Source organism: Embiotoca jacksoni, unplaced genomic scaffold (genome assembly GCF_022577435.1).
Source record: "Embiotoca jacksoni isolate LCO1_2020_lvr unplaced genomic scaffold, fEmbJac1.0.p SCAF_11, whole genome shotgun sequence".
Classification (NCBI taxonomy): Eukaryota; Metazoa; Chordata; class Actinopteri; family Embiotocidae; genus Embiotoca; species Embiotoca jacksoni.
The window spans coordinates 1,478,655-1,495,915 of record NW_027185241.1 but is presented as its reverse complement, the minus strand read 5'-3'; the positions used below and the strand labels follow the sequence as shown (position 1 = coordinate 1,495,915).

Sequence of the window (17,261 nt, the reverse complement as noted above, 5' to 3'; positions counted from 1 at the left end):
AAGCAGACACTGGAGAAAAGAAAGAAGAAGAAAAAACAAAAAAGGCAACGGGGTTCAGAGGGGGGAATAAACATAGCAACACCAGAGAGGAAAAACGAACGAGTCTCACTGGAGTTTTGGTGTAAATGAAATAAATTATGTCGTGCAATAACAATAGCAGAAAGCAGGACGGCGTCGTACCGTATTGGCATGTCGGCAAAACCGTTAATTTTCTCAAGTGTGATGTGGAAGGCAAGCCTAAGCACACCCAAAAATAGCCCTGACATGAGTGCGGCACATTAAGTTGAACAGAACTCTCTGTTTCGGGATCAAAGTGACTCACGTCTAAAACATCTCATGGTCTTTGTGAGTGTGCGCCTGCACGGCGCGGTGATCTGTGTCACGCCGCAGCAGATTTTCGAACACATGTTCTCTTGTGTTAGTAAGGCGCAACTAACACTCCCTTCATGTTGCCCTAAATTGTAGAACAAGTGTGCAGCGCTGCCACCACAGCAAAATTAAATCGTTTCGGTGAAAATCCTTTCTGACAGTCACTTTATTCAGCTCGTTTTTTTTTTCTTCTTCTTCTTCTTCTTCTTCCATGTGTGTCTGTGAGGATGTTTATGCCATTATTTGCAAGGCAGAATTGCTGTATTTTCAGCATTTATCTTCCATCTTAGATTTGTTTTATTACCATAAAAGGCTACTTAATTTGCTGATTCATGCACTTCCTGATTCAGGTGCAGCGTATATTTAAATGCACCCGAGTCGTACACGTGTGTGCAGTTGTTTACTTCCATGAAAACCCTCATGTATGTCAAAGAATTTGAACTCCTCGGTGTGTGCGTGTGTGTTACATCAACATTTGCTATTCACTTTGAAACAGGCTTTACTCCCCTGTGATAAATCTGTCTCATGTCTGTACTTTTCTTCTGAGTACGTCAAATCAAATTTAAAGTACACGTTGGACATCAGAACAGGAAGCTGTCTGGGTTTTTTTTTTTTTTTTTTTTTTAAAGAAAACTGAAACATATCTTTTTAATCTGGCTTTCGAGTAATGTTAATGTTTATCATCCTGATTTAAAATTTCAATTATTGTATTTACCCCTGGTGTTGATTTCACTTTTCTGAATTCTATTTATTGATTATTGGAACATTGTTTTATTTTTGCAATTTGAAGTCCTTCATTTTATTCAACCTACATTTGTACTAGTTTTACCTTATTTTTTAAACTTATTGTTAATGTTTGTATGCCTGTTTATTTGTTTGGTTCTTTTTTTTTTTATGTGTCTATGTTGCTCTGCTGTGAAGCACTTTGTGCTGCAGGCTTATCATTGAAAGGGTAACATGTATGTGTGTTCAAGTTGGAGGAAGTTGAAAATGTCAAGACCATGTGTTTATTCTTGGCTTCTCACCTGTATACCACCTTATCTTGACATTTGGAATTTCCCTGTTTATTTTTTTTCTATCGTCAGACACCCGCTACCTTGTTACAGTGTACAGTTTTTTACCCACCAGTGCTGAACAGCACTGACAGGCCAAAGAGAGAGAAACAGCACAGGACCTTTTTAAAGCATCATGTTTTGTTTTCTCTACGGAGCTGTGGAAACAACAGGGAATTTTACTGGAAATTAAGCTTGAAATATAAAACAAAAATACATGTTCTGGAAGATGTTCATACTGCAATAGTGTCTGTATTATATATGTGTATATATATATTATATATGTATCTATATTCTATATATATATATATATATATATATATATATATATAATTCCTCTTCCTGAGTGACCTGAATCCGATCTGCACAAAGTTTTCGGTTTATTTATCCGCCCGCTCCTTGTTCTCCTCAGGAGCCGTTGGGGCCCAGTCCCTGTTCTCCATGCCCCGGCGGCCTGGCTATGGCACCATGGGGAAGCCAATCAAGCTGCTGGCCAACTGCTTCCAGGTGGACATCCCCAAGATGGATGTCTACCTCTACGAGGTGGACATCAAGCCTGACAAGTGCCCACGGCGAGTCAACAGGTAAGATCGATCCCCTGGCTGCTGCTCGTATGTGTAAAACCGCTCCTGTACCCTTGTCAGACACAATATTTACATTAAATTAGAAACAGACATTTATATGATATCTGATATTCAGCAGCTCGCAGTGAGCGAGCACGCTAAATTGCAGCAGCTGTTAACGGACACAATGGATGTGGTTTTGGCGGAATCTGACCTTTTGATTCACAGATGGTCTCATTAATGATTTGTGCGATGATGACTCTCCGCTTGACAGCTTAAACATGTCAATATTTTATGAGACAGTGTGACAGAAAATCTGCTTGAATGTGTGTTTTACAGGGAAGTGGTTGACTCGATGGTGCAGCACTTCAAGGTGACAATCTTTGGGGATCGCAGGCCAGTGTATGATGGAAAGAGGAGTCTGTACACAGCCAACCCACTGCCTGTGGCACCCGCAGGAGTGAGCTGGAAAACAAAATACACCGACACAAATAAAACATTTCCTTTCCGGTGCAACATCAATGTCAAACATGTACATACACACAGACGCAGAGTCTGAACTTCTCATTGTCTCCTGAAGAGAGAAATATTGTGTTCCTGCAGCAGTTAACATACAAACACACACATGGACACATAACCAAACCCTTCACTGATAGTGCACTCTTTTTTTTTTTTTTTCTTTTTTTGTTTGTTTTGTCCCACAGGTGGACCTGGATGTCACTCTTCCAGGTGAGGGAGGGAAGGATCGGCCATTCAAAGTTTCCATCAAGTTCGTGTCTCTGGTCAGCTGGCACATGCTCCACGAGGTGCTGACGGGCCGCAGCATGCCTGAGCCTCTCGAGTTGGACAAGCCCATCAGCACCAACCCCGTGCACGCAGTGGACGTAGTGCTGCGACACCTGCCCTCCATGAAGTGAGCCGCTGCCGCTTTATTTGTCTTTACAAAGATTCAGCCGGACCTCGGGGTTCGAGAATCGACTCCGAAGGAAACAATCGATCGGTCCTTCTTTCCTCCACCTCAGTTTCAGTCAGCAAACATATATTCGAAAGATGAAAAATCAAGCACATCGTAAAAATGGATACTCACAGTAAATACTATGTATTTATTTTGCCATAGTGGACCCAGTATCAGCGCTCTGATCCCAACGGAAATCAAACGCGGCTTACACAGGCTCTCACAGATACCACCCTGCACTCAATATCACGTTTTTTTTAAGGCTCAGCAAAAGCACATCTGAACACAGTACTGCCAGAGCTTTAATAAAAATCTTTTTTCAAAGCATTATTAAAAACTGGTTATATCTGCACCTTTCATTTAACTGTGCCAGCAAGTGCTGGGAGCCCGTTATTACGGTGGCACTTTGACACATTGTCAATCTGTGAGGCACAAAGAATAATGTCGCCTAAATAAAATAATTAATGTATTTTTTGGCAGAGTAATGAGAGGTTGATGGGTCCAGGAAATGTCACCACCTTCTCATTTCACTGATGTAGTTTCAGGCGATATTGAAGAGCAGTTAAATGTGACACCATAAAAAAAACATTGACCTACATACTCAATTCAGGATGTGTCGACTTGCCCCATGTTCTCCTACTTTTCTTGTTCCCCCCCCCCCCCCCCCCCCCCCCCCCACACACACACACACACACACACACACAACCTTTGATTGTTGTTTTTTTCCACCTCATTTTCTTTAATTTGTTTTTAGTCTCTTTGCTCCTCACATAAACTTAAACTGACTTTTCTCCTCCCAGGTACACTCCAGTGGGCCGATCCTTCTTCTCGGCTCCAGAGGGTTATGACCATCCTCTGGGAGGAGGGAGGGAGGTTTGGTTCGGCTTTCACCAATCTGTGCGCCCTGCCATGTGGAAGATGATGCTTAACATTGATGGTGAGGAACAAATTCCACTGATTGCTTTCTTTCATGTTTTTTTCTACGGCTTACTGCCTCAAACACTTAAGACGTAAGGGAGTATATTTATAAATAAAGCTGTTAATATATAAGAAGACTCGTGCATAACACTCACAATATTTCCTTTGTAATTTGACCGCTGTTTGAAAAAAAAAAAAAAAAAAGGAAAATAAAATGGGTCTTTTTGTGTACAGTCACACAGAAATCGATTTCACTGTACCTCTTGCACAGCTGGGGAAATTAGATTTTAATAATTAAACGGATAGATTAGAGTGACATGGAGCCTCCATGATACAGACTATTTTTAGAAGTCTGCGCATGATCAATTTAGTTTCAGTGATGTTTTGTTTGCAGAAATTGAATAGCTGTGTTTAACATGAATCTAACCTGACAATGTCTCACACAAGGGAGGGCCTTGTCACTGGACGTGAAAAAGGTCTGCAGGTTACTCTCGAGGCGTTTTCGTTAATGCGGTGCTGAGCTGGGGCAGCAAATGTTTATAGGAAGCAGCACACCTTATCTGTGCTCAGGAAGAAATTCACAAGATATATTTGCTTTGACATTTTTCAACTTGGATACTCCTGTATCTGATCACATTCATGAACATGACTATGAAGTAAGTTTAGCTCTACTTGATGACATCGCTCCCTCTGTGACACCAGAGGTTTTTTTTTTTTTTTGCTGTTAACCAACAGATTAAATATGTCACAATGGAGTCACTTCTGCTGTCTGACAAGAGAGAAAGTGTCTGTCTGTCTGTCTGTCTGTTTGTCTGTCTGTGTTTAAAGAACATGAAGGAAGCAGGGTTCTTGGCTGAATGGGAACTGGCTAGTTTGTTGCTGTGGAGACAGAGGTGTGTGTGTGTGTGTGTGTGTGTGTGTGTGTGTCTCGCTCTCTCATTGTGCCTCCATGGGTGAGACTGGTGGGTGTTGCTGGGGTCAGGAGGCCAGCTTTGTGGAGCATTTCCTTGAGACAGCTTTTGTTTTGCTCCAAGTGCTTGAAGCCTCCGTCTCCTTTTGAGTCGTTGCCTCTTTGCTCTCTGATTCGCTCTTTGTCTTATTTTCCCGCCTTTTTATCCTTTGGAAATCAGTTGCCCGCCACAAGTCTCTTTGTCTACTCTTCATCAGTAAAATAAAACTCCAACTGTTTGCTGAGCGTTCAGTATTTGATTGAGTACAAAGCCAACTAGTAATCCTATTTAAATACACGCCCATGAAGAAAACAAAGTCTGCCTCCCGCATTGTGCATCCTGGGTAATTAAAAGCAGGTATCAAATAGTTGTAACTACAGACAAATGAGACGTTTTAAGTTTACTTTTACATGAGTGACTCATCGACACCTCTACACACAGACATGAAAACAGTGCGTGGCGAGGACTTTCTGGGTGACTCCACTTCCTGTCAGTGATGAAAGACTCGTGTCTCACGGGGCAAATCAGAGGTGCAAGAGTTTTGTCTACTGTGCCGTCATCTGCCTTCTTTTTCGGCATCACTCATAGATGCGTTAGCGGTGCTTTCAAAAGAGGGTTTCTTTTTTTGCATCAAAGCAGCTAAGCTGAAATATTTCTCAACAGCTTCCTCAGTATTGCGCTTTCTTCAGCTCTTTCTTCATCTCCATTTTTGGATTTCTTTTAATCTTGCTGTGTTTTATAATGCCTAATCCTGTTTCCCCTAAATTTGAATGTTGCTTTGCCATCTTATCATATTTTAACGTTTCCCCTTTTAGAAAGCATTTGAACTGAAACCAGGAACCTGCTTATGGGAGAATCTCCACATCTCCTGCTGTATGAATTGCACTTCCTGTGTTCCTGCAGTGTTTTTGTGACATTTATTTAGCATAGTCGGCTTTCTGTGCAATAATATGATGGACTTGTAATAGATTCATTCAAAGACACATATTCTGTCCCTGTGTTACAGCTTCTATTACTTAAAGCTGCAGTGATTTTTTTTTTTATTTAATTTTTTTTTTACACGTGAAAATTTCAAAGTATTCTCCATTTTTAACACATGCTCATATGGATGTGAAGTGATGGGAGATTTTCTCTTCATCGTTAGCACAGCCTCTAATTTTCCACTCACTCCGAGTCCTGTGCGGTGCCAAAAAAAAAAGCTTAACAGAGTGCCCAGTAAGCTACAATGCCAGGCAAAATTTCTGACTGGATAAAAGTTTTGCACTTCTGTTCAGCTTTTCTTTTCAGGTAGAGAGAAGTTGTGTCTAGTGCTGTGTGGTAGCATTTTTTTTTATTTTATTTTATTTTATTTTTTTTTTTTTTTTCTCATCCTTAATAACTATTGTTGTTGCTTTGCCTTTCAGTGTCTGCCACAGCCTTCTACAAAGCCCAGCCAGTCATCCAGTTCATGTGTGAAGTGCTGGATATCCACAACATAGACGAGCAGCCTCGCCCTCTCACAGACTCGCACCGGGTCAAATTCACCAAAGAAATCAAAGGTGAAGCCGGGGAAGCGTTACGTGTGCCTGCATGTGGGGAAACGGTGTAAAATCAGATGAATACAAATGCGTGTGGGGAGAGAAAATTTAAGCAGGTGTTCACACTCTAACACATTCTTATAGGTGCTCCCAACGCTCTGTATTATTCACCAGGTTTGAAGGTGGAGGTGACGCACTGTGGAACCATGCGGAGGAAGTACCGCGTCTGCAACGTGACCCGCCGGCCAGCCAGCCATCAAACGTGAGTCAGTCTCTGGGCGGGTGAAGGCAGTGGGAGATTCTGGGGAGGAGGAGTAGGAGGAGGAGGAGGGGGAGGAGGAGGGGGAGGAGGAGGGAGGGGGGGGCAGAGAGGATATGATCACCGATCCACCACCAAACAAACCGGATAATAGCTGACTCATCAGACACGAACATTCAGTCAACGTTAGTCATCTATTAGTGAAGTAGCCACACAGCTGCTGATCTTCAGTGTTTGTCAGAGTAGAACTGTACCGTGTGCTGCGGCTATAATTGTATTTACGCAATTAATTGATGAACTATCATTAATTTATCAAGTAGTCGGGTACAGATTTCTGGTCTATAATACGCAGGTGATGCTGGAGCAAGTCATGCTTCATCGTCTCAATTCATTTCTTTGTTATGAAGGTATTTTTGTGTATTTAATATGCAAGCAAAACAAATACTGTTTTGAAAACAAATTTCTAAACGCTGCAATCAAAAATCAAGTTTGTAATTAAAAGTCTATAAACTGACAATAAAATGATTTGCTTTGCAAACAAATTTGCTCTTACAGTTTTGTTAGTTTTGGCTACAGACTTAAGAATTTTGTGTATGAAACTAGAAGAAAACCTTATAATAGTAATATATATGTATGTATATATATATATATATATATATATTTACAAACTTGATTTTTGATTACAGTAAGAAATTTGTTCTCAAAACATTTTTTATTTGCTTACATAATAAAGACACTTAAACCTTTGTTAGTCCCCAGTTGTATGAATATCTTGCAATAAAAAGTCTTGACTGAATATTTACATATTCCTGACTAATGTAGCTACAGTTAAAGTATTTAAAAGGCAGTAAACCTACTCCATGTTATGCAAGAGTTGTGTTATGCTAAACAACTGAATACTAATTGAGTGCAACAGCCTGCAGCATCACTTTCCGTTTGGTGGTTTTATATTTGCACACATAAAGCAAGTTAAAATAAATAAATTATGGATAAAGATTGTTTTGTGGGTGAACTTGAAATTCAAATACGCCTTGTTCAGTTCTGATGTCGTTAAGGACGTGTAATTCTACAGTTTGACATAAATTGTCCTTTTCTCTCCAGGTTCCCTCTGCAGTTAGAGAATGGTCAAACTGTAGAGCGCACTGTAGCCCAGTACTTCAGGGAGAAGTACAACCTGCAGCTCAAATACCCACATTTGCCCTGTCTACAGGTGGGCCAGGAGCAAAAGCACACCTACCTGCCCCTTGAGGTAAGAGAAAACAAACTGCTGTTCCACTCAGTTTTATGGGCTCTGACACGAGCAGTTACATCAAGCATGATGAAATCTGCCGTGTGTGGTCCACCGGGCAGCTCCGAGACGTTCCTGTGTATCAGCTGTATAAATAGGAAGCAGAGCAGCTGCAGAAAAAGCTGCACAGAAAAACACTTTTGTCCAAATATTAGTGAAAGTGATTTTTAAAAAATACATGTTTAAACTTCTTTTTTTATTTTTTGTTGTTGCCTTGCAGGTGTGTAACATTGTAGCAGGTCAACGGTGCATTAAGAAACTGACAGATAATCAGACCTCCACGATGATCAAAGCCACCGCTCGCTCTGCACCTGACAGACAAGAGGAGATCAGCAGGCTGGTGAGTTCTGCAGACAGCTTTCTATCACTTATAAAAACATTGTTTAAATACTGAAATGACAATATTTGTGGCTGTGTTTTATACTGAACTTTAAATATCCCTTCAGTATTAGCAGATTATAAATTTAAGGTAGTGATATTTATTCCCTTGCCTATTTAAACCTGAAGTATGGAGCGTTTGGCTCCGCCTTCTGCCAGTGAGTGATTACAAAATCACTCAAGTGTTGTGGCAGTAAAACGGTGGATAAATTGTTCTGAGCATCACAAAACCCACAACACGACTTGTTTCACTATCAGAATTTGATTCATTTGACCTGATAACATTTGAAAAACCGAGAACAGCCACACGATGGCATTATTTCATCCCCATGAAAGTTAGGAGAGGGCTAAGCCTGAAGTTAGCTGTTTCGGCTCAGCATAAGTTTCTGGTGCGCATGCTCGGTCTATAGATCACGCCCAGTATGCAATAATCATCTGGCCAGTGCAGCATTGTTTTACCAGACAGCAGATTCAAAAATACAAAGAGATTTATAGGCTTAAAAAAAAAAAGCCTTGTGTCAACTTGTTTTGCTGAGGCTTAAATGTAATGTTAATCGATATGAAAAACTCCCTCACTTTTTTTTTTTTTTTTTTTTTAATGAACACACTTAAAAATTCATAAAGCATTACAGTTTAAATTTTGTTGCATCTTGGGATATATTTTTTTTTACTGCTGTTAAAATATAAGTAAAACAAAGAATAGTGTTTGTTAACCGTATATTATCCGGGTTTTCATTTCCATTATTGTGTAGTGCCAAAATCATGCATTGAAGTAGTAAGAGTCAGATTATAGGGGTCAAAAGTTAGGAGTTATTTTTGGGGATCATGACCGGCCAGTCATAGTGAAGGAGGCGGGTTAGGAAGCAGTTAAAAGACAAAACATGGGAAACCTGGGAGGCAACATTCAGGGAACGTTCCTGTATGCAGAAACTCTTATATTTAGTAAATGTACAAAATAGAACCATCGACCATTAAGAATATCATAACTCTTGCAGATAACAGCCCGTGTTGCTATGCTTGTCATCACTCGGTTGCCTTGCTGCTCATCTGTCATGTCAAATGACTGGTTTTTATAATCACCTCGGCCACGTTCTCATTTTGTATTGTTAACATAAACATGTCTGCATGCTGCTTCATCACAATTGGTCATTACAGTGCAGCTCTACCTGCGGTCAACACGCTGCCACTGGTAATGGCCTTAATGTGCAGCTGCTGCAGAGTCTGCAGCGTGTTGTTTACGAACAAACCGTATATCGACTGCCTCTGGCTACCATCAGATTAGCAGGCACGCATTTAATACCCGTTGTTACCTTATTAAATCACGTCCCCTTATCTGCTGGACGTGCGTACAGGAAATCATTGCAGACATCGGTGTGCTGGTGTTTTCATTTTGATGCACTATTGCTTGAAACAGACAAGGCAACGTGGGTGGAATGATGGAGATCGAAAGTCGAAAAAAGGACAACACGAGCAGATAAGCTGTGTCTGTCAGAACGATGTTATGAATTTTACAATACAATTGGAGATCGTGCCAGTCCGGCTTATCATCTCCCCCGTGTGCTGGAGGTCATTTTTTTGTGGCATCTCAATGTGGTTTTCTTCTAAACAATCTTAAACCATAAAAATTCAGTACCTTGGTAAACAACAAAAGGACAACAAGTCGGGGAAATAAATAGCCGAGCTCATTTTAGAGTCGGATTAACAAATTGAAATGTAAATCAATAATAATTGTGGGCTTTAGAGGTGCTGGTAAGACTTTTCTACCGGACAGAACCAAACCAACCGTTTCCTCTTACTTTCAGTCTTCTTTATGCTAAGCTAACCAGCTGCTGGCTGTCACCTTGTATTGAATTCGCAGACATGAAAGTGGTTTTCTTCTGTTCTAACAAAGCAAATAAACCCATTTTTCTAAATGTTGACATTCTTTTAAACAAAATAAGCCACCAGTGAGTGAGCAGGTAAAGGAAACTTCCGGAGAATATTTGGCTGTATATTATACACTTTAAGGATTGCACTGGACTCAAATCATGCCGTCATATATTCTGACCTTATCCTGACCCTGCGCCCAATTTTCCCCACAGGTGCGCAGTGCCAACTACGAGGCCGACCCGTTTGTGCAGGAATTCCAGTTCAAAGTGCGCGATGAGATGGCCCACGTGACGGGGCGAGTGCTACCCGCCCCCATGCTGCAATACGGCGGCAGGGTGAGCACAGAGCACTTTATGGTACCCTTCTTTTAAATCACGCCCATTCTCTTTGTTTGTCTGACACGCTCTCCCTTTCTGCAGCCTTTTATTCCACCGTCTCTGTGGGGAAACTAACTCACTGGCTTCTGCTTGTACTTCATGGTGTCAGTGTTTATTGCCTTTGTGGTTGAGTCTCAATAACGCAGCCTTTGATTCCACTTTTAAAAAAAAAAAGGCTAAGTTTGAAGTTTTGTAAGCTGGCAATCGGGACGTTAACATTTCTATCCCTCTGCCAGAAGGATTATTTTGATTACAAAAGAATACTCAAATTATAATTTGAAATTATGCTTCTGACATATAGATCATTATGGGAGATGGAGCTAAAAATGTTGCCAACATTTGCCTAATAGGGGTGAGCAATAATTATATTCAGTGTCAGAATACTGAACAATATATCAAAAACATACAATTGCAACAAAATAGATTTAATAGTTTTGAATGTGAGCATAAATGTAACGGTGTCTTTAGTTTCCCAGTAAAAACTAACATATTACTGTGTTTTGTTTTTTTTGCACATCTGACATTTTGTTTTCAAACCACAGTATTGACTGTTGCTCCTCCACTGTGGAGCTGGTTGTTGCCGTGTGTAAATCAAGCACGTAACATAAGTGATACTATTATGCTGGGTTATGGATTGCCATCATTACGGTATGATTTTTTTTTTTTTTATCATATAAAAAAACTATACAATATTATCACGAATGATGTGATATGGCTCACCTCCACTGCCCTGATATTAATTGTACTTTAAGAAGTCAAGAAGAAATGAAGAAGTTTCCAAAAACTGAATGAAAAAGCATTTTATTGAGACTGAACTACACTATTATTTAACATCTGTCTGTTTAAACTCTTGAAGAAAACGCATGTCATTGTACAGAACTATGATACAGTTATGAACATATTGTTACATGAGACACACGCACCTAATTTAACGTTACACACCGTAGACTGCATCGCACTAGCTTAGCACTAACATCTAAGGTTAAATTGCAAAACTATTTGATTATATTTATCTGATTTGAAAGTTAAACGTTTCTCTTGTGAAATCTGAGCTTTATTCATACGTGCGTGTGTCTTGCAGTGATTTCATGTCAAAGTGTGAACACGTGTGCAGAAATGTGGTGGATAAAATGTGCGTGTGGCTCGTGTGGGTTTTTTAGAAAGTGCGTTTACCTCTTGTGGCAATTATTTTCCTGTCTTGTGTGAGTGTACGAACGGTACGAATGTGCGTGTTTGCCCACGTTTAATCGGGAGTACATGTGTTGAGACTGTGATGTTGTTTCAGAATCGCACAGTAGCCACACCCAGCCACGGGGTGTGGGACATGAGGGGAAAGCAGTTCCACACCGGGGTGGAGATCAAGATGTGGGCCATCGCCTGCTTCGCCACACAGAGGCAGTGTCGGGAAGAAATCCTCAAGTGAGATCCTTTTTTAATAATGTATTCTTTCCCTCAACACCCCCCTTGTGTAGTTTCTTTTGGCACTGCGCACATAGTAGTTGCACTCAGATAAGTAAATATATCCTTGAAGATATTTGTATTCAAATTTGCATTTTTTTTTTTTATTTTTTTTTTTTATTTTTATTTTTTATTTTTTTATGCATCTATCATAAAGCAGTTGTGATGTTCGAGATGACCTCATTTGTTTATCACGAACATGGAATAATATATAATTTCTGTTGCAAATAATAACTAAGAGAAGGATAGTCTTGGTGTTTGTACATTATTGTACATTCTTTCATTATTATTTTATTTATTTACTTTTATTTTACTAGTTAATACAACAGGGACAGTGCCCGTTCGTGAAACAATAACCTTTTCATCTGTGGCATCTGTACTTTCTAAACCCCTAAAAACCTCGTATTGTATTTATTAAAGAAGAGTCTGACACCTACAAGGGAAAATGCAATACCTGTGCAACTGTTCAAGATGGAATTTCAAGTACTCAGGCAGCATTTCTCCACCCGAAGGCTTCCAAAATGCAGTTTACATACGTGATGTCAGTATGAATACCGACGCAGTAGATTCTACACAACATAACTGTAGATATAAGTACATATAAGTGTAATTTGGGGGCATTGTAGGATAATATATCAGGGTAAAATAGACGAAATTTAAATGGAAAACTTGTACTTTTACATACAGTATTTATGCTGTGCAGAGAATTTTTTTTAAATTTTTTACCAGGCTTGAAAACGGAAGTTTAGAGCCTCTGGCTTTCAGCACCGTTCTCCTGACGTTGCTCTTTTTCATCTCTCTTGTAGGGGTTTCACAGACCAGCTGCGTAAAATCTCCAAGGACGCTGGCATGCCCATCCAAGGCCAGCCATGCTTCTGTAAATACGCCCAGGGAGCGGACAGCGTGGAGCCCATGTTCAGACACCTGAAGAACACCTACGCCGGGCTGCAGCTCATCATCGTCATCCTGCCGGGAAAGACTCCAGTCTACGGTCAGAAAACTGTTTAAAAATCAATATTATATCAGAGTCCAGAGATGTACTTCTATCTGAGACTACGTGCATACACTCAAGCTTTTGTGCTAATAAGTGTTGCTGAAATTTACTCTCCTCCTTCGCTTCCCGAAAGTGCTTCAATGAAAGAACCATATTGAAGGAGCTGCACTGCACTCAATCTGGGGGAATAATTTCTTCTTAAATCACAATTTTTTTTTTCTCAGTACCATTTTTTTCTTTTAAAGTAAAAACAGTCAATTTCTTTGACGATTACTTGTGAAGCTCGAAATTAAATGAATGGTATTCTGCTGCTTTTCAAATTTGACGTCGATTTTGAGAACTTCAACACGATAATATCTGAGCTACTATTTTAAAATGAAAAAGTTATACGCTTGCCTTTTCTTTTTTCTTTTTTTTGATGCTCACTTGTCTTTTTCAACCACCCGCAGCGGAGGTGAAGCGTGTGGGAGACACCCTCCTTGGCATGGCCACGCAGTGTGTCCAGGTGAAGAACGTGGTGAAGACGTCACCTCAGACTCTGTCCAACCTCTGCCTCAAGATCAATGTGAAGCTCGGAGGCATCAACAACATCCTGGTGCCTCACCAACGGTAAAACCGCGCTCATTATATACGACAGTGTTCTTGGGACGCTTGCTCGAAATAGATTCGATTGTTCAGCCGTTTGTTTCGACGCTTTTCATTCACGTCTTTCCTTCGTGTCTCCATCCGCAGACCATCAGTGTTTCAGCAGCCAGTTATCTTCTTGGGAGCCGATGTTACGCATCCGCCAGCTGGAGATGGGAAGAAGCCTTCAATTGCAGCAGTTAGTTTCTTCTTTATTTCCACCTGACCTATTGGTTCAGTCTATTAACTTGTAATTTCTGTCCCATTCAGTCTTGAGTCTGACATTTCGGTCAGGCTTTTTCTTTGATGTTTCTTTCTTCACTTAATGCCCCCTCTGCTCCTCACGTTTCTCCGTCAGGTGGTCGGCAGCATGGACGCCCATCCCAGCAGGTACTGTGCCACAGTGCGAGTCCAGAGGCCCAGGCAGGAGGTTATCCAGGACCTGGCCTCTATGGTGCGGGAATTGCTCATTCAGTTCTACAAGTCAACGCGCTACAAGCCCACCAGGATCATTTTCTACAGGGATGGAGTTTCAGAAGGCCAGTTCAGACAGGTCAGCTTCAAACTTTTGTTCCTACTTTTACTCGGGATGTGAAGTTAACGCTCGATACCAGACGAAATTCTGAAGCTTCACTCAGTTTTACAAGTCGCAATCCAGATGTGGTAGCGCTCTTCAAATCAAATTGTGCAAGCGTGTTCCAAAAAATGCTTTTAACCACAGATGATTCAATTAGAAATGTTTCCAGTGGAGCATAATATTCACGTTTTCCTGAATTAGAGCTCTTAAATTGATATCAAGATTAGTTTCAAAGAAGGCCTGCAGAGAAATGTATCTATAAATGACAGTACAACATGAAACTACAATGACACATTAATAAGCACACAGTAATATATACTGTAAAGTGTATAGAGGAAATAATTTACAGTCTTTTTCCTCGTGTTTTTTTGTTGTTGTTGTTTTTTTTTAAACTACTCAAGCAGAATTCTTCTTCTTCTCCTTTCTTCTCGTTCATTCTTCCTCTTTCTCTTCCTCTTCTTCAGGTGCTGTATTATGAGCTGCTGGCCATCCGAGAGGCCTGTATCAGCCTGGAGAAGGAGTACCAGCCAGGCATCACCTACATTGTTGTGCAAAAACGCCACCATACACGCCTCTTCTGTGCCGACCGCAACGAGAGAGTGAGTCCTCACGACGCGCAAACACCATCTTTTGAGTATCACACAGTAATGTTACCCATTAAACTCGGCACAGTGCGTATTGGGCGAGTCCAGATTCTTTTTTATGCGCCGCGTTAGTACATTAAGTACTGAAAATGGCCCTCTTAAATTACCTTTTGTTGTCAATTGGACTGTTCACCCGTCTAACCCCTGTAATTACATTCGATTAAAGCATTAGGGCCCAGCGCAAACCAAGAGCTCTGGAGTGGCACTCAAGGCCCCCAGAGTAAGACCGAGCCTGTAACAACCCTATTTTCAGCGCAGGCACTCTTATACAGAGCAATTACGCTTTTAATTTGTTGATTGGGAAACACTCGATGAACCTTTGCCCGAGTCACTCAATCCACTAGTTCTTTCTTTCAATTATTCGGATTTTTACTTCCTGACATAATTTAGTGCTTTAAAAGCTTTGTTTTCTACTATTTCCCCCCCCCCCCTTCCTCATCCACTTTATGTTTTAGTTTTAATGGTGAAACAAATGGTGAGACAAAAGTCAAAAAGCATTAGCAGGGACTAACTGTCCGTAATTTTGCTTTGCGAAGGTTGGACGTAGTGGAAACATTCCTGCTGGTACTACCGTGGATACAGACATCACGCATCCCTACGAGTTCGATTTTTACCTCTGCAGTCACGCTGGAATACAGGTCAGACCAAACTTTTTTTGTCTTCTCTGCTGCCTTTTTCAACAGTATTTCATCACACAGTCCGCTATTAAAATCTTAATATCTGAAGACTGTGGCCTTTTTGCAGGGCTACCCGTTGCTCCAAATAGATAACGAATAGGATTTGGGTATAAGGCGCTCACTAGAGAAAATGCGCAAGTTAGATCCTGAGGAACTGAAACCAGATCTGGTTGTTTTGGACATTTTCAAGTTTCTCAAAAAGGCTGTAAGATATTTGAGAGAGAGTCGAGATTCCGACGAGTTATGATGCAATTTTCTCAAACTAGTATGAAGAGCGAGAGAGTGAAAGTAGAGAAAGTGGTGCAAACTGCATCAAAATTGTTCTTGGTAGGAGCTTCAATCTTTTCTTGAAATTTCCCCCATTTGGCAAACACAAATATGAACACAACACACTCCTCTTTTCCAGCCGTCTTTTCTTGTTAGTTCCTCCCTTATTTCAAACAACTGAGAAAGTATTTCTGTATTTACCACTTCTCTAGCGTCTCGAGGTCGCTCTTATTTATTTTGTAATATTTTTTTTTGAGCCCGTCAAAGCAAATTCCTGTCGACTGTGTTGAAATTGGAACGACTGATTGAATCTGAAATCCGAGTCTGAGTCCTGTCATTTAATTCCCCGCTCTCAGGGCACCAGTCGGCCCTCCCACTACCATGTACTGTGGGACGACAATTGTTTTACCGCTGACGAGTTCCAGCTGCTCACCTACCAGTTGTGCCACACCTACGTGCGCTGCACCCGCTCAGTGTCCATCCCCGCGCCAGCCTACTACGCCCACCTGGTGGCCTTCCGTGCCCGCTACCATCTGGTGGACAAAGAACATGACAGGTGGGCAGAGTCGATAACGGTTTTCTTTTTTAGTTTTTTTTTTTTTTTTTAGTTTTTATACCAGTATCAATTTTTCCAACTGTTTTTCAGGTTGTTGTTTTTTTCTGTTTTTACAGCACAACAAAAATCAAAGGAAAGAAAACAGAAAACAAAACTTCTTTCCAGCTTAAATATTAGTACTTGGACTAGAGCAAAAGATACAACTTAGAAAAGGCTTACAAATAAATATCCAAATGTAAAATCAAATTTGGAAAGGGAAAGTAATCTCTGGATCTTAAGGTCCCGGACTCTCAAATTATAATTATTTGACAGCAACTGTCTCGTTTCACTTCACACGACGTACTCGATTTCCCTGTGTCGTTTGCCGTCCGTCATAACTGCTCCTTTCTTCTCCGCTCTGCAGCGCTGAGGGCAGCCATGTGTCTGGTCAGAGCAACGGTCGGGACCCCCCAGGCGCTGGCCAAAGCTGTTCAGATTCACCACGATACCCTGAGGACCATGTACTTCGCCTGAGCTCCACCAACACTCCCCGACCATTTAACACCCCCCTCCCCCCTCCTCTTTCCATCCCCTTAGCGCACACACACACACACACGCACACACACACGCACACAGACACTACCATCCACGCCTGGACTTGCCAGTCAAGGAGTCCTCATAGGTGCAAGTTCCCCCCCCCCCCCACATGCCTAGTCAATCCGGACCTGACACTGTGCAGAGGAAAGCGAGGAGAAGGGAGGGGAGGAGGCACCCCCACACTGGACTGAGGATGCAAACGCTGCTTTAGAAACAAACAAGAGAGAAACTCAGCACTATTATGCAATATTAAACCAGCCAACCAGTTTATTTTCACCCTTATCAGGCCCCCTCTTCTTCGCCCCTCCTATCTCTTCTTTGTTTGTCTCCTTTTACTCGTGGCCGAGTTGTTGTTTTTTTTGTTTTGTTTCTTTTTTTTTTACTTTTCCCTTC

At 41.1% G+C, this 17,261-nt stretch overlaps 1 protein-coding gene across 1 annotated transcript in view; it reads left to right on the top strand.

Annotated features, from left to right (window-relative positions):
* The window catches only part of ago3a (argonaute RISC catalytic component 3a), a 28,631-nt gene extending 11,736 nt beyond the window's left edge, over positions 1-16,895 (top strand). The window contains 19 exon segments of the mRNA XM_069141611.1: positions 1,834-2,005; positions 2,324-2,444; positions 2,689-2,897; positions 3,740-3,876; positions 6,211-6,345; positions 6,499-6,586; positions 7,685-7,832; positions 8,092-8,211; positions 10,331-10,453; positions 11,781-11,914; positions 12,760-12,944; positions 13,397-13,556; positions 13,680-13,770; positions 13,930-14,124; positions 14,613-14,747; positions 15,329-15,430; positions 16,093-16,292; positions 16,696-16,738; positions 16,740-16,895. Coding sequence (XP_068997712.1) covers positions 1,834-2,005; positions 2,324-2,444; positions 2,689-2,897; positions 3,740-3,876; positions 6,211-6,345; positions 6,499-6,586; positions 7,685-7,832; positions 8,092-8,211; positions 10,331-10,453; positions 11,781-11,914; positions 12,760-12,944; positions 13,397-13,556; positions 13,680-13,770; positions 13,930-14,124; positions 14,613-14,747; positions 15,329-15,430; positions 16,093-16,292; positions 16,696-16,738; positions 16,740-16,805 — 2,564 coding nt within the window. The 3' untranslated portion in view covers positions 16,806-16,895.
* Positions 16,896-17,261: the final 366 nt, after the last annotated feature.